The following is a 12,711-nucleotide window of genomic DNA, read 5'->3' on the forward strand; positions in this document are numbered from 1 at the left end:
GTACCTGCTGCTAAGACTGACAACCTGAGTTTTATCCTTGGGTCCATCCACATGGTGGAAGGAGAGAACTGATTTCCATAAGTTGTCCTCTGATCTACACACACACACACAGTAAATGTAAATATAAAAAACCACAAACAAACATAAAACTAGCAGTTGATCTTTGAGTTTGAGGCCAGCCTGGTCTACAGAGTAAGTTCCAGGACAGCCAGGGCTACATAGAAAAACTCTGTCTCCAAAAACCAAAATAGGGAAAAACAAACAAACTTTAAAACTGGATGGCAATCAACCATCATCTTGTGGGACAAAGCATGTCTCAACAAAAGCTTCTCTCAGTTCGGGTTCTAATTAATGCTAGCAATATTTCCCATGCTCAGATTTAGAAAGTCCACATTCTCCTTGAGTTGAATTTGGAACCAAGTTAGCATTGTTTATGACATTCACTACAGAAGGGCTTAAGAACAGATCTATCAGACTGTCTCTATGATGGAGGTCATTAACTGAGTATTTGATTCTTGTGTGTGTGTGTGTGTGTGCACTCGAGTGTGTGCATATGTGCATACTTCTGCAAAGCTTCGGGGCTGTTTCTCAGGAACATTTCACTTTGTATTTTATAACAAGTGGCCTGGGGCAGTGATTGCCTAGGCTAGTTGCCCAGCAAGCCCTCAACACTGAGATTACAAATATAGCTAGTATATGGCTTTACCTGGATCCTGGGGACTGAAGAACTCAGGTCCTCATATTTGCACAGCAAACCCTTTCTTACTGAGCTGTCCCTCTGGCCCAGCTGGAGCTCACTGTAGGGTGTGAGTATGACTCTTGGGTTTCTATACAATGATTTCAGGCACCCCTGAGATGCAAACTCAGGTCCAGGGTCATTGCAGAGCACACAGGATGTGGCTAATCCCATCCTCACTCACCCAGTGACTTCATCACCATTCTGATCTCCAGACAGCACCCTCGGAGAACATTCATTCTTATTTATAGATGACACGGGATCCCAAGGTTTCAAGGGGCCTGCCCTCAGTTGGCCAACCTGATGCTGGGAAAGCCTCTAGGCAGGAAGGGAAGACAGAGGGCCCCTCATCCCCTGCCTGTTATATCAGGGGCACACAGCCTCAGCTGAGGTCCTGCTCACAGCTGTGGGGCACAACACTGGGAAGGGAGTTCCTGTGCCAGGATTCCCAGACACAAATGTGAGGTTTACAGGTCTCAACTTTTTCCCACAGAAGAACATGTGTTTTTTTGTGGAAAGACCACACAGTAGAGTCTGCTCTGTTGTTTCCATATTCTGGCCACTCAGGCTGAGTTGCAGAGTGCCAAGGCCACATTAGCCTGGAGGAACTTATAAACTGTTCCTACTCTTAAGACCACACTCCTGGGTTTCGTTCCCACAGAACCCTGACTCCCAGTACCACTGGATTCTGGGTTTTCTAGCACACTTCTAAGGCATGCTGACTGAAGGACCACACTTGTGTAGCACTGGCCAAACACTTCTTTGCCTTAAGAGGACCTGGCAGGCTTCTTCCTGGAGACCAGAGAGCAACTATTTAAACGGTCTGCAGGTCATTCACTATTGCACACCACACAATTCTGCCATTATGGTGTGAAAACAGCCATGAACAGTATGTATAGGCAGATTTGGCTGTCTCCTGACAAATCCACACAAAACCAGGAGGTAGTCTAGGCTGCAACTGGCTGATCCCTCCCTCTAGGACTCACTACGCGTTTAGGATAGTTTGAGCCTCCAGGTCTTCTGGAGCACATATTTACAGTCACAAAAACAGAGGAGATATTCTACTCATGTTTTCCTCATGCATGAGGAGGTTATGATGAAATCACATCACTGAACACTTAAAAAAAAAAATCACCTTGTACCAGGCCAGTTATCACTCCTAACTAACCATTGATTGACCTTTCCAGGGGTCACTTTTGCATTTACACTGAATTTGGCCGTACTCATTTCCCGTGTGCCTATGTGGAAAGGTGAGAAAAGGGAACGCACAGAAGAGTCCTTAAGTGACTTCCCCAGTGTCCATAAAATACACATAAAACAGTTTTCATAAGGCCAGCAAGAGAAACGAACAGACGGCCTGGAACCTCTTGTGCAGACGTAGGTTAAGAAACATTCTAGAAACAAGCACATAAACCAACAAGTTATATTATCTTTATTCATGTTAGAATTTCTATCAGTGTTTGAACATTAATATTTAGAGAGTTTTGTACATTTTCATCTGAGAACCGCACTAGGTCACCATGCTCGCATCAATACTTTCCAATCACATGGATCACTGTTCACATGTACTCTCTTAACACTGTTAAAACATACTCTCTCTCCCTTGCTGTCATTTATAACAAAACGTGTCCTCACACCCATGTCTCAGCAAAGCTCCAGACATTATGGATTTCATCACATATAAATTCTTTAAAAATAGACTTCTGTCGAAAGACTTGATGACTACTATGTACACTACAAAAATAAATTTTCATATAAATAAATTATATGGCATACTTTCATCTTTGTAATTGAAGTGACACAAACTCATTTCCACCCAAATTGGCAGATGAGACCCAGTTTGAATATTTATTTCCTTTAAACTCCTTACACTAAAACCTACCATGAGTCCTTAATGTAAATGTTATATACTCTGAACTATTTAACATTAGTAAGCACTCTATACAAATAAAACTTCTGTTCAAAAGTAAAACATAACTGCAATAAGTGTTTCCAATAGAAATAAAATCCCTGCAATTTTTTCTTTTTGTTATAAACTGGCATGACAAATTCTGGAGGACATTCTTATGATACAAAATTATAAATATCAGCAAAGATCTTTTCTTTTAAAAATTAAAACATCCAAATGAACAAACAATACAGACAAAATAAAACTATGAGAGACAGAGACACACACTCTGACTTTAGTCTCCTGCCAGCTCTGTGTCCTTTCTGCCTTGGCTGATGGGATTCGTGATGCACAGAAGCCGAGAGGCTGTACAAACTTCCTCTGCCACATGCACAAGGCTCAGGCATGAGGGACACAATCAAGAACCACAGCCAAAGTGGCTTCCACATTCTACATCTCCCTCCTCAACTCAGGGTGCAAGACAGCTGAGCAGAGCTGGTGCTGGGTAGGCAGACAGTGGCTTGACAGGCATTAAGACAGTAGCAGTGGATGGCCAGGGCCTCTGGTGCACACACACAGACACACAGACAGACAGACAGACAGACAGACAGACAGACACACACACACACACACACACACACACACACACACACACACACACACACACGGTAGTCACAGGTGGCTACCAATTAGTACCTTACAATTTGGGGGATAAATTTTAGGATCTGAGGTCACTAGATTATTGGTACTACTAGGGACCCAACCCTTTAAATTTTTCCATGAAGGATAAGAGGGATTCAGGGTAGCTGCATGCAGAGTACATCCCTCACAACAGCTTCCATGAGCACTAGGCTTCCTTCCTCTGAGACAAGTACTCAATGTTTACTTGCAAGGTTTACTTGTAAGGAATAAGGGCATGTCCTTCCCTACTAGTCGCTGACCAGAGTCAAAGAAACCTAAACCTCGGGGGAAGAGAACACAATCAAACTTTAAAGTCTAACACCTGGTTCAAAGAGCTTACTCTATATACTTTCATGAGGTGGCATCTTCCTGCTCTTTCACAGACATCACACTGGATGGATGCTAACATCGGGGAAGAAAAGACTGTGTGGAAGAGTCCTTAGAAACTCACCCCACACAGTTGACTGCACCACGATTAGCCTGCCCCAGCCAGGCAGTCATAGCAAATATTCAAATCTTTGTAAAGATTTGAATATAGACCTTTAGTGAAATAGGTTTTTTGGGGGCCTGTATCTGGGGTATGGGGGTGGGAGGCTGTGTGTATGTGTGATCGTCAGAAAGAGACAACCACACATCCCCAGAGGGTAATCTCATGACCCGGCTGAGACTCACCATCAAGCAATGTTGTCCAATTTTTCACCAACAGTGATGACGGCTGACTATATAGAGGCCCTAATAGGCAGCACAATGTGTGTGAGAACATCTTCTCTTTGAAACCCAAGGAGAGGTGCTTGGAGGGCTACTACCCATGACCTCAGAAGCTGCCACACACAGGCATGAAGCAAATCTGGCTTCTCTTGAATAGTCCCAGAGAATAAGACAGATGATTGGGGTCACCTTTCCACCAGCATCAAGACAGAAAAAGTCTTGGACCTTCCCAGATCACCTAGGCCAGAGCTAAGATCATACAAAGCAATGAAAAACAGAAAAATCAACAACACAACACAACACATTACAATACAGTACATTGGAAAGCCACATGCACACACCCACCCACCCATGCGAACCGCATACAACTACCCCTAGAGAAGCCACTGGGATTAACCTGTTTTCTTCATGTCTGCTCGTTAAACAATTACCACGCATAGCGTGTTCGAAAGTTAACAGTAACAATTCATCCTACCACAGGGTTGTGATATGCAAATTTAAAATATTTTAAACAGAAACCTTTACAAATAATCCTATTACATAAGCAATATTTGCATAGAATTATACAAGTAAATTATACAATATTTAAGCAGCAGCGACATATGCTGGGAGATTTTTAAAACTAGGTTAAGCTTGGTTGTGGCACAGAGACCAATGTACACAGGGGAAAGGGCCCCTGTGGTCTCCCCACTCTGGGGCAGGAGCGGAGAGGCCCCAGGCAATAGACTGTACAGCATTTCCATGTATATTACATGTGTACACCTCTTAAATATTTATAGAAATATTTCACAAAATAATACAATCAGTTACAGTAACAATGAACTGCCTTCCCATAATTCCAAGCAGTTCTCTTCAAGCAGTCAGTTCTGGAAAGAGGTGGGGGCGGGGCTTTCCAATCTTTGGCCTCTTTGCTTCAGATTTTAATTACCCTTTAAAAGAGAACAAAAAAGGAGGTCACATTATGGTCACGACCACACTGAACTGTGAGCCTTACACAGCACAGCTCTTTACTCTCAGTGGGCAACTGAGAGCCCTTAAACTCTGCAATGGGGCTGACTGGGGTGCTAAACTCATTTCATCAATTTTTTTTTTCCATCCTTTAAAGTCATCTGCATGCTTGTTAGAACTCTGCTGTAAGGGCCCAGCAAACAGGTACAAGGTTAAACTGTTAAACTGGCATTCTAAGAGATTAATAGCAAAAGAAAAGCGATCCAGTTTAGAATGGTATTGTTACTCTAAGGATGAGTTTGGCCTCATCAGCTTTGCCTTGGGAATAAAAGGTCCCCCAGGGTCTAGTTTGGGCCACCGCTCAGATGGTCCTTGGAAGCACCATGGGGATACCTCTGGCACACACCTCAGTTGGAGCTGCTCCCCCACGGCCTCTCCTCACATTCCACGTCCTGTAGCTCTATGACCTCCACCTTTGAGTCCCTCCTCTCACACCTGACATGAAAAGGCACATGGGGATCCTCGAACACCCCGTGATCAGTCTCAGGGTAGCTCTCATAGCCTGGACAGGGTCCCCCTCGGGGGTTGCGCCCAGGTCCTGGCGGGGGATGCACAGCGACAGTCACAGAAGCGGAAGCCGTCACAGTGGTGATGGGCTGGCAGTAGCTGGGCACAGAGCTGCCCATGGCGGTGGACGTTGGGTTCCGAGAGTTGTGAGAACGGGCCCCGCGGGGCCCTGAGCGGTCCCTATTGCTAGGGCCAGAATGCCCTTCAGTAGAAATTTCAAAAGCGTCTCTGCGCGGTCTGTAAGGGGGCGGCCGCAAGCCTTCTCTGGGGGGATCCCTTCGAGGCTGCTGGCCTTGCCGTCCAGGGGACAAGGAGCCAGAGTCCAGGTGGGGCTGTTGCCGAAGGTTCAAGGGAGGCTGATGTCTGGAGTCCGGATGGACCACCTGCAGAGGAGAGACATGGGTTAACACAGGGAGGTAGGATGGTGACCTTCCACCCACAAAAGAAAAACCTATTCCTTTAGAAACCTCCAGGATGTGAATCCTGCCTGCTCCTGCACAGCTGGCTGGAGGCATATAGCCACTGCCTATAGATCCCAACTTAACCCCCACAACCAACTGCCCCGACCCTGCTCAGTCCAGCCAGAGCTCTCTGCCTCAAAACTGCCAAGTCCTGGATAGCCAAGAATCTGGCTGTCTTGGAAATATGTAACCATATACAGTAGCTTTTAGAAGTATAAGGCTCCTGTTTCTGGGTCACATTAGCGTCGTTTTCACCTGTCCCCGGCCCCGAGCCAGGAGTGGCCAGAAGCAAATGTACTGTAAGTGCAGAGCAAAAACTTCCACCCAGATAGTTCTGTTAGGCAATACATCTGCCTGACTATTAGGAATCTGGTTTCTGGGTCTCTGTACAAAGCTCGGAGCAACACAGTGGTCACATCAATCAAAAGAACCGTGACCAACTTCAAAGTCGGTGAGCTTGTACCTATTTTTAGGCTCCTGCTGAACAGAACCAGATTCACACTGCAGCTCAGCAGGGCATCGTCACGGGTGTGTGTGTGTGTGTGTGTGTGTGTGTGTGTGTTGGGGGGGGGTTGACAGAGGACGGGGACACAATTCACTGGCCAGCCCTTCTCTCCTTCATGGAAGGCTGCTCTAGGCCTGGGACTGGAATACACATTTCCTACAAACATGGCGGGGGCCCCAGACAAGCAATAGGAGCTTTGGAGCCTTCCTTAACTCTTCAAGGCTGAGAATCTTGACTGGAGGGGGGCGGGTGCAGGATAGGAAGGAGACTGTGGACTCCTCACTACCTTCTGGAATTAAGTACTCAGAATGCTGCTCGGTACTTTCAGTAGATCTACAGCCATCTACAACAAATAAGAGCCTGAAGCCACAAAGCTAGGGGAAAGCCTTAGATTGCAATTAAAATAACTTTGTGCCAGGGCCACTTAAAGGTCCCAGAGACGAGAGGAAAAGAATAAATGCTTCTCGGGGCGGAATACTACGCTGTTTATTCCATCTCCTCACGCTGTTTGTTCCATCTCCTCACGTGTCCTTCTGAAAGGACAGATAGTGTAAAGGGACAAGAGGGGAAAGGAGATAAAGGTCCTAAAGCTGAGTCTATTCTGAATAAGGCGTAGGGCTGGGGATGAGCCCCTGGGCTTTGGGAATTCCAGGCAAACACATCACCACTAAACTATGCCTCTCTGTAACAATGCTGGCACTGCCCCGGTTCAGTCCACAAGATTAAAAGGAAGCACATCCTACAGTTTACAAAGAATGGTGTGCTGGCGGTTTCCTGCGATTTGACCTGACGTGTACACTTTTTTCTTGCACCCCATCTGTCTACTAGATCTGCTGCTCGAGTATGCAAGGGCCTCCCCTGAAACCTCCTGACCCACTGCCATAGGACAAATGAATCTTCCCCAGTCCCCTCACTCCCCAGGTGACTCACAGTGGACCGGGCAAAGACAGGGTTTTCTGTGGCTTCCACAATCACTTGGTGGGCAGGACCTCCGGCGCCCTGCTGGGCTTCGTATTGCCTGAGCTCCTCACTGAGGCCAGACACTGTGGTCTGAGAGCTGTACTCCGAGTCCGAGGAATCAGACCCATTGTTCGTGTGACCAGGAGGCACGGCAAACCTGACTACACTTGGGGGCGGCTCAGGCGAAGGAGTGGGCAGTCGGTTTAGGCCATTGGCTGGAGACACCTGTTGAAGAAGGTTTCCAATTAAAAGTGTTACGTTTGTTGACCCACAGGTCACTTTCAAAGTTCAAAGCCCAGGATTATTCATTGGCCTCTGTGACCTCATAGGGGAGCTCCACACATTAAACTGTATTTACTTCCCTTTTCCCTGCTATCTGGAAGATGCTCAAGATTCTGGCACAAAAACAGTGCCCCAACTTCCAATACCAGAAAAGCCAGACATCTTGTCTGTCCCGTTAAGCCCAAACAGTTACCTGATGTCGAAAACCTTCCCTTACGTATCCCCAAGATGGAAGCTGCCTATCCGTCAGCGTAAAACAGTTAATTAAAGGGAAAAGTGAAATAAGCCCTTGTTGATGGATGCCGACTGAAAAGCCCAGACCATCCGCTAATATGGCAACACCTGAATATCTCAATCAGGGGTGGCGTTGGGGGGCAATTACTGACCTCAGGACACGGTCCAAAGAAGGATAAGAGAACAGGCAGCAGGACCAGTCCATTGAGAACCCCCAAGACGGTGAGAATGGCCAGGACGGCAAAGAAGTATCTGGAAGACAAAAGGGATATGGGACTTGTCAGTGTGGAAGGAGAGCATTCCATGCCCCCAGGCACCCAAAGGTTATTTCGAACTAAGAACTCAGCTCAACAAACCTGCTGGGCTGAGAAGTCAACTACGAAACAGTAGTTCAAACTTAGCATAGATTAGTTCGGGATTTTGCTCTTTTTTTTTTTTTTTTTAATCCTTACTGCTCTGAGGACTAGATTCTACATCCTGCAGCGTTAGTTCGTGAAGGGAAGGGGGAAAAATTGTTAATTTGTTGAAATCTCCTGCCCGTGATGTTATTTAAAAACGTGTTACACCAACACAGAAATATGGAATGTGAGCTGAATGGCCGAGCACCTTGAAAGTACAGATACAAGGCTGAGTGAGGGGCCCCTCTCAAGAACCCAGCAGAAGCAAACAAATGAAGTACAGGGCGTAGAATTTAAACAATTTGGCCCAGGAGGAAAAGCAGCCCGCTTCTGCAGGCAGCTAATCCACTGTGAAATGCCCCTGCCTCTTACAGCAGAATCTCTAATTAAGTCTCTAGTGCATCAGGTAAGGCTTTCCCTGAGCTTTCATTAAGCACAACTTTCTGCCTAGAATTTCTCTGGGTTCCAGTTTTACCAAACAGCTCCAATTGCAACCTTTTTAGAACACAGGAACCAGCTTTCTGCAAAGAAAACGCTGCCCATTCTGTGAGAGCCGGGGCATTGTGCAGGGCGAGGGCGCTCCACAATGGCAGGGCTGCTCTGCAGGCCAATCTTTTGTTGAACAATTTAGCATCTTTGAATACTCTTGTTTTGCGTCAGCCAATTCAAACATAAAGGCTGAAGCACCATGGTAGAAGAGGGAGAGTGAACAGCTTTCCCACCATTGAGGGCTAAAGGTCTGGGATTCTTCAAGAATACCAAGGTAAACCTGTCAGCCAGGGCCCGCCTCTGGTCAGCACTCCGCACAGCTGGAGGGCGCACACTCCACGCAAGGATGCTTTTCTGGAACTAACGATTTCTAGGGCTTTGATGGAAAGGTTGGGACTGGGGGCTGGGGTTAGGATGTCCTGGAAAGAGAGAGGGAAGGCTAGATCTCTATCTGTTAATGGTCCCCTGGATCATAAAACTGAACAGCTATCCTACAATGCCATGTCTATGTATGTTTTGACATTAGATGAAAGAAGAGAGAATCCCTATAAAAATACAAATACCTTACAGCTATTGTAAACACTAAAACCTGCTGAGTTGCATTAGTAAAAACCCAAGCCGCCAATGTCTTGCTTTAACATAAACTGTGGAACTTTTGGTGGAGGCATATATCAACGGCAGGCATTAAGACATTTGCATCCCATCCATCTAGCTACAACATAAACAGACCAATTAGATTTCTGACGGCTTCATGTATACAGTGTCTGCTCATTTATTCAACTCCAGTGAGGACTTTATCCATCCTATTTTAGAAAATGGGAAGCCCTTCTAAGTGCCTGAAACAGAAACCATGATATCTCTGGGAGGGACTGAGCAGGCCCAGCTAGGACAGGATGAGGGGATAGGTTGTGTTCCTTTGTATCTTTTGTAAACCTGTGCACCAGCTCTGCAGCTGACTTGACCTGCAAGGTCTCCACACACCCAGCTTTCTCTTGGCTTTGAGCTGCTTGGAGAGAGCCGTATTTCCCAATCCCTGCAGACTATAAGTCACACAGCAGAGATGGGTTTCTTGCTACTTGCCAGTAATCACAAAAAAAGGGCACCCATGAGGCCGGCAATACCATTGTGTTGACAGAGTCAAGAGACGACACCAAATCAGTCTCATTTGGCATTGGGCATTTATACCAATAAGACAGAGCTAGTATCTGTGTAAGAGTGTGCGGGAGAAACAAACAACAAATCAACACTTTAAAACAAAATAATCCCAAACCAGGATCTGAGTTAGAGCAACTATCTCAATGGTATTTGGCAAATGAGAATCTAATGAGTGATTCACCGACTTACCAATAGGCTGTGTGAATAATAGCATGCTCAGGCTCACCCGGGAGCTGTCCGGAAAGGCCGTCATCAATATGTACCTTAATAGCCCCAGATGATGAGGGAGCATATTACATAGGAGTTCTCGTCTACATTGAAATGGATTCAATCTCTGCCTACTCTACTCACAGTGAGCCAACCATACCCTTCATCAGAAAGACTGACATGCCAGAAGCTTGGCTGCCCGAGAGGCAACGCCTCAAGGCTGGTCAATGAACTCACGCCCTTTCTTTGTCCTCCTCTGCTCATGGGGACTGAATTCACTTGTTCCATGCATTCAGCTAAAACTTCTAGCTAAAAATCCTTTTTTTATTTGAAAATGTGAACTTCCCCTACTTAGCCAGCCTGTGTGTACACATATGTACAGCTTGATTAGAGCCAGATGTGGTAGCACATGCCTATAATTTTAGCACTTAGAAGGCTGAGGCGGGACTACCAACAACTCAAAACTGTTCTCTGCTATGGGATTTTGAGGCAAGCCTGGGCTACATGAGACCTGTTTTGTAAACAAACAAACGAACAAAAAAAACCCCCAAAACACCCAACCCCTTAAAAAGTATTTTCTTGTCTTCTTCACACTCTCCTGCTTTTTAATAGACACGAGTGTTTTTCCTAAAAAGTAGCCTGAAGAGTAGCCAGAAGGTACAGGAGTTCTAGCCCCACCAGGGAAGCACAGAGTGAGCCTGTTTCAAAGAGTACCAATAAAAGAAAAACTAAACAATGCTACCAAGCACAGGCTGATTAGGTTATTTCTCCAGACATGGAGCGTCCTACACAGCCTCTTGCTATTCTAAAGACAAGCCAGTATCTTTAAACACTGGTTTGTCCTCCCGAGTGGATCATGGTTTTAATCAGTAGTCACCCGGGGAAGCCAACATTGCTTTAGAGTGGTTCTTTCTTGGGCGGTTAAGAGTCTTTCCAAAATGAAAACTCACTGTCCTTTACTTTACAAAGTCAGCATCTAACCCAAAGGAACAAAATCTGGCCTTGTGATGCCAAGAGGAGGACACAGGCCGAGCTTAGAGTCTCTAAATTTGACCCTGCAGTCAGGTATCCAGCATGTATGACGCCTCAGAAGGGACCCAAACACAAAATCTGGGCACACTGTATCACTTCCTATGTGTACTTAGAGCTAGGTGACCATATTGGAGGTAGACACCGTTTTTCTTTCTGCAGGTTGCTTTAAGGCAGGGATTTATATATCCCTGGCTATCCTCAACTCGATATATAGCCAAGGATCGGGATGACAGAGATCAGCCTGTTTCACATGGTATGGGGGATGGGCTCCAAGGCTTCAGGCCTACCTAGCACCTCAGTGGGCTACATTTCCATTCCCTCTGCAGTTCTGAAGGAGGGGCCCAAAGCGGAACGTCATTAATTACTGGAAGCCACAGTCATCTCTTTGTAGATGCTCACAACTGGAATCTCGACACATGCTCTTTCAAGTCATGGCGTTGCCTCTATTCTAACCCATGAGACTGCTGGACCAGGATGCCTGTAAGGGGCAGGCTGAGATGCACCCCCAACCAGACAAGAGAAGGAGTAAGCCACAAAGACAATAATGGTTTTTGTATCAATCAAGCCTCCTCTCCCATTTCTGCTTACCTGACAATGAAATCGAATTCGGACCCTGCAAGCATCAGGACACCCAGCAGAGTGGACACAGCACCGTCCAGAACGGGAGCGAACATGTGCTCCAGAGCGAGCATAGCCCTGTGGTTCTTGTCCCCAATGGCTGTCAGAAAGGCCTGAACAAAGGAAAAAATTGACATGGTCACATTCTGGATGTGGTAAAATGCTCAGCTGTGTCTAAACTTGGGTTTTGTTGATTTTTCTCATGGCCCTCAGACCGTCCTCAAACTCACTGCCGTACAAGAATGACCTTGAGCTGAAGCCTCCTTGTTCCGTTTCTGGAGGGCTGATGTTGACAGGTGTGCACTACCATGCCTGGTTTTCTGTGGTGCTGAGGATAGAGCCCAGGGCATCCTGCAGACTAGGCAAGCACCTTACCTGTAGCCCAGCCCCTACCCTACAAGTTAAGTAATTCTTAAGTTTCTGTAGGTGGATGGAGTCATCTCAAAGAGATGTCTCTATTGTTAAGGAAAAAGGAAAAAAAAAAATCATCCAAAATGTAGCAATAAAGCCAAAAGGATGACTGACTTTTTAATGTCACGATAAAGCGCTATTTACTAGTTCTTCTGAAAATAAGAGTGTGTATAGGTGTTTTGCTCATATTTATGTGCATGTGTGTGTTCACCATGTGCTTGCCTGGGGCCCACAGGAGATAAGAGGGCCTTAGATATACTGGAGCTGGTGTAGAAGGTGGTTTTGAGCTTATGCTAGCTAGCCAAGCTCTCTACCAATGAGCTGACATTCCAGCTTCAGCTCTGGTGGAGATACTTACTACACACTACCTCCGCCTTTTTTTCCCCCCAAACCTATGCTCAATAGTCTATTGCTTAGCTCCTACAATGTTT

General features: G+C 46.1%; 1 protein-coding gene across 2 annotated transcripts in view; it reads right to left on the bottom strand.

Moving 5' to 3' along the window:
- Window positions 1-2,145: 2,145 nt before the first annotated feature.
- Ptch1 (patched 1) overlaps window positions 2,146-12,711 on the bottom strand; it is a 65,399-nt gene continuing 54,833 nt past the window's right edge. For both annotated transcript variants that reach the window (XM_021215202.2, XM_029547317.1), the window contains exons 20-24: window positions 11,840-11,982; window positions 8,123-8,222; window positions 7,425-7,679; window positions 5,368-5,911; window positions 2,146-4,942 (exon numbers count right to left, since the gene is read on the bottom strand). In XM_021215202.2, the coding sequence (XP_021070861.1) occupies window positions 5,369-5,911; window positions 7,425-7,679; window positions 8,123-8,222; window positions 11,840-11,982 (1,041 nt within the window). In that variant the 3' untranslated portion in view covers window positions 2,146-4,942; window position 5,368. The remainder of the gene's footprint in view (window positions 4,943-5,367; window positions 5,912-7,424; window positions 7,680-8,122; window positions 8,223-11,839; window positions 11,983-12,711) is intronic.

This window comes from Mus pahari, chromosome 16 (assembly GCF_900095145.1).
Source record: "Mus pahari chromosome 16, PAHARI_EIJ_v1.1, whole genome shotgun sequence".
NCBI lineage: Eukaryota > Metazoa > Chordata > Mammalia > Rodentia > Muridae > Mus > Mus pahari.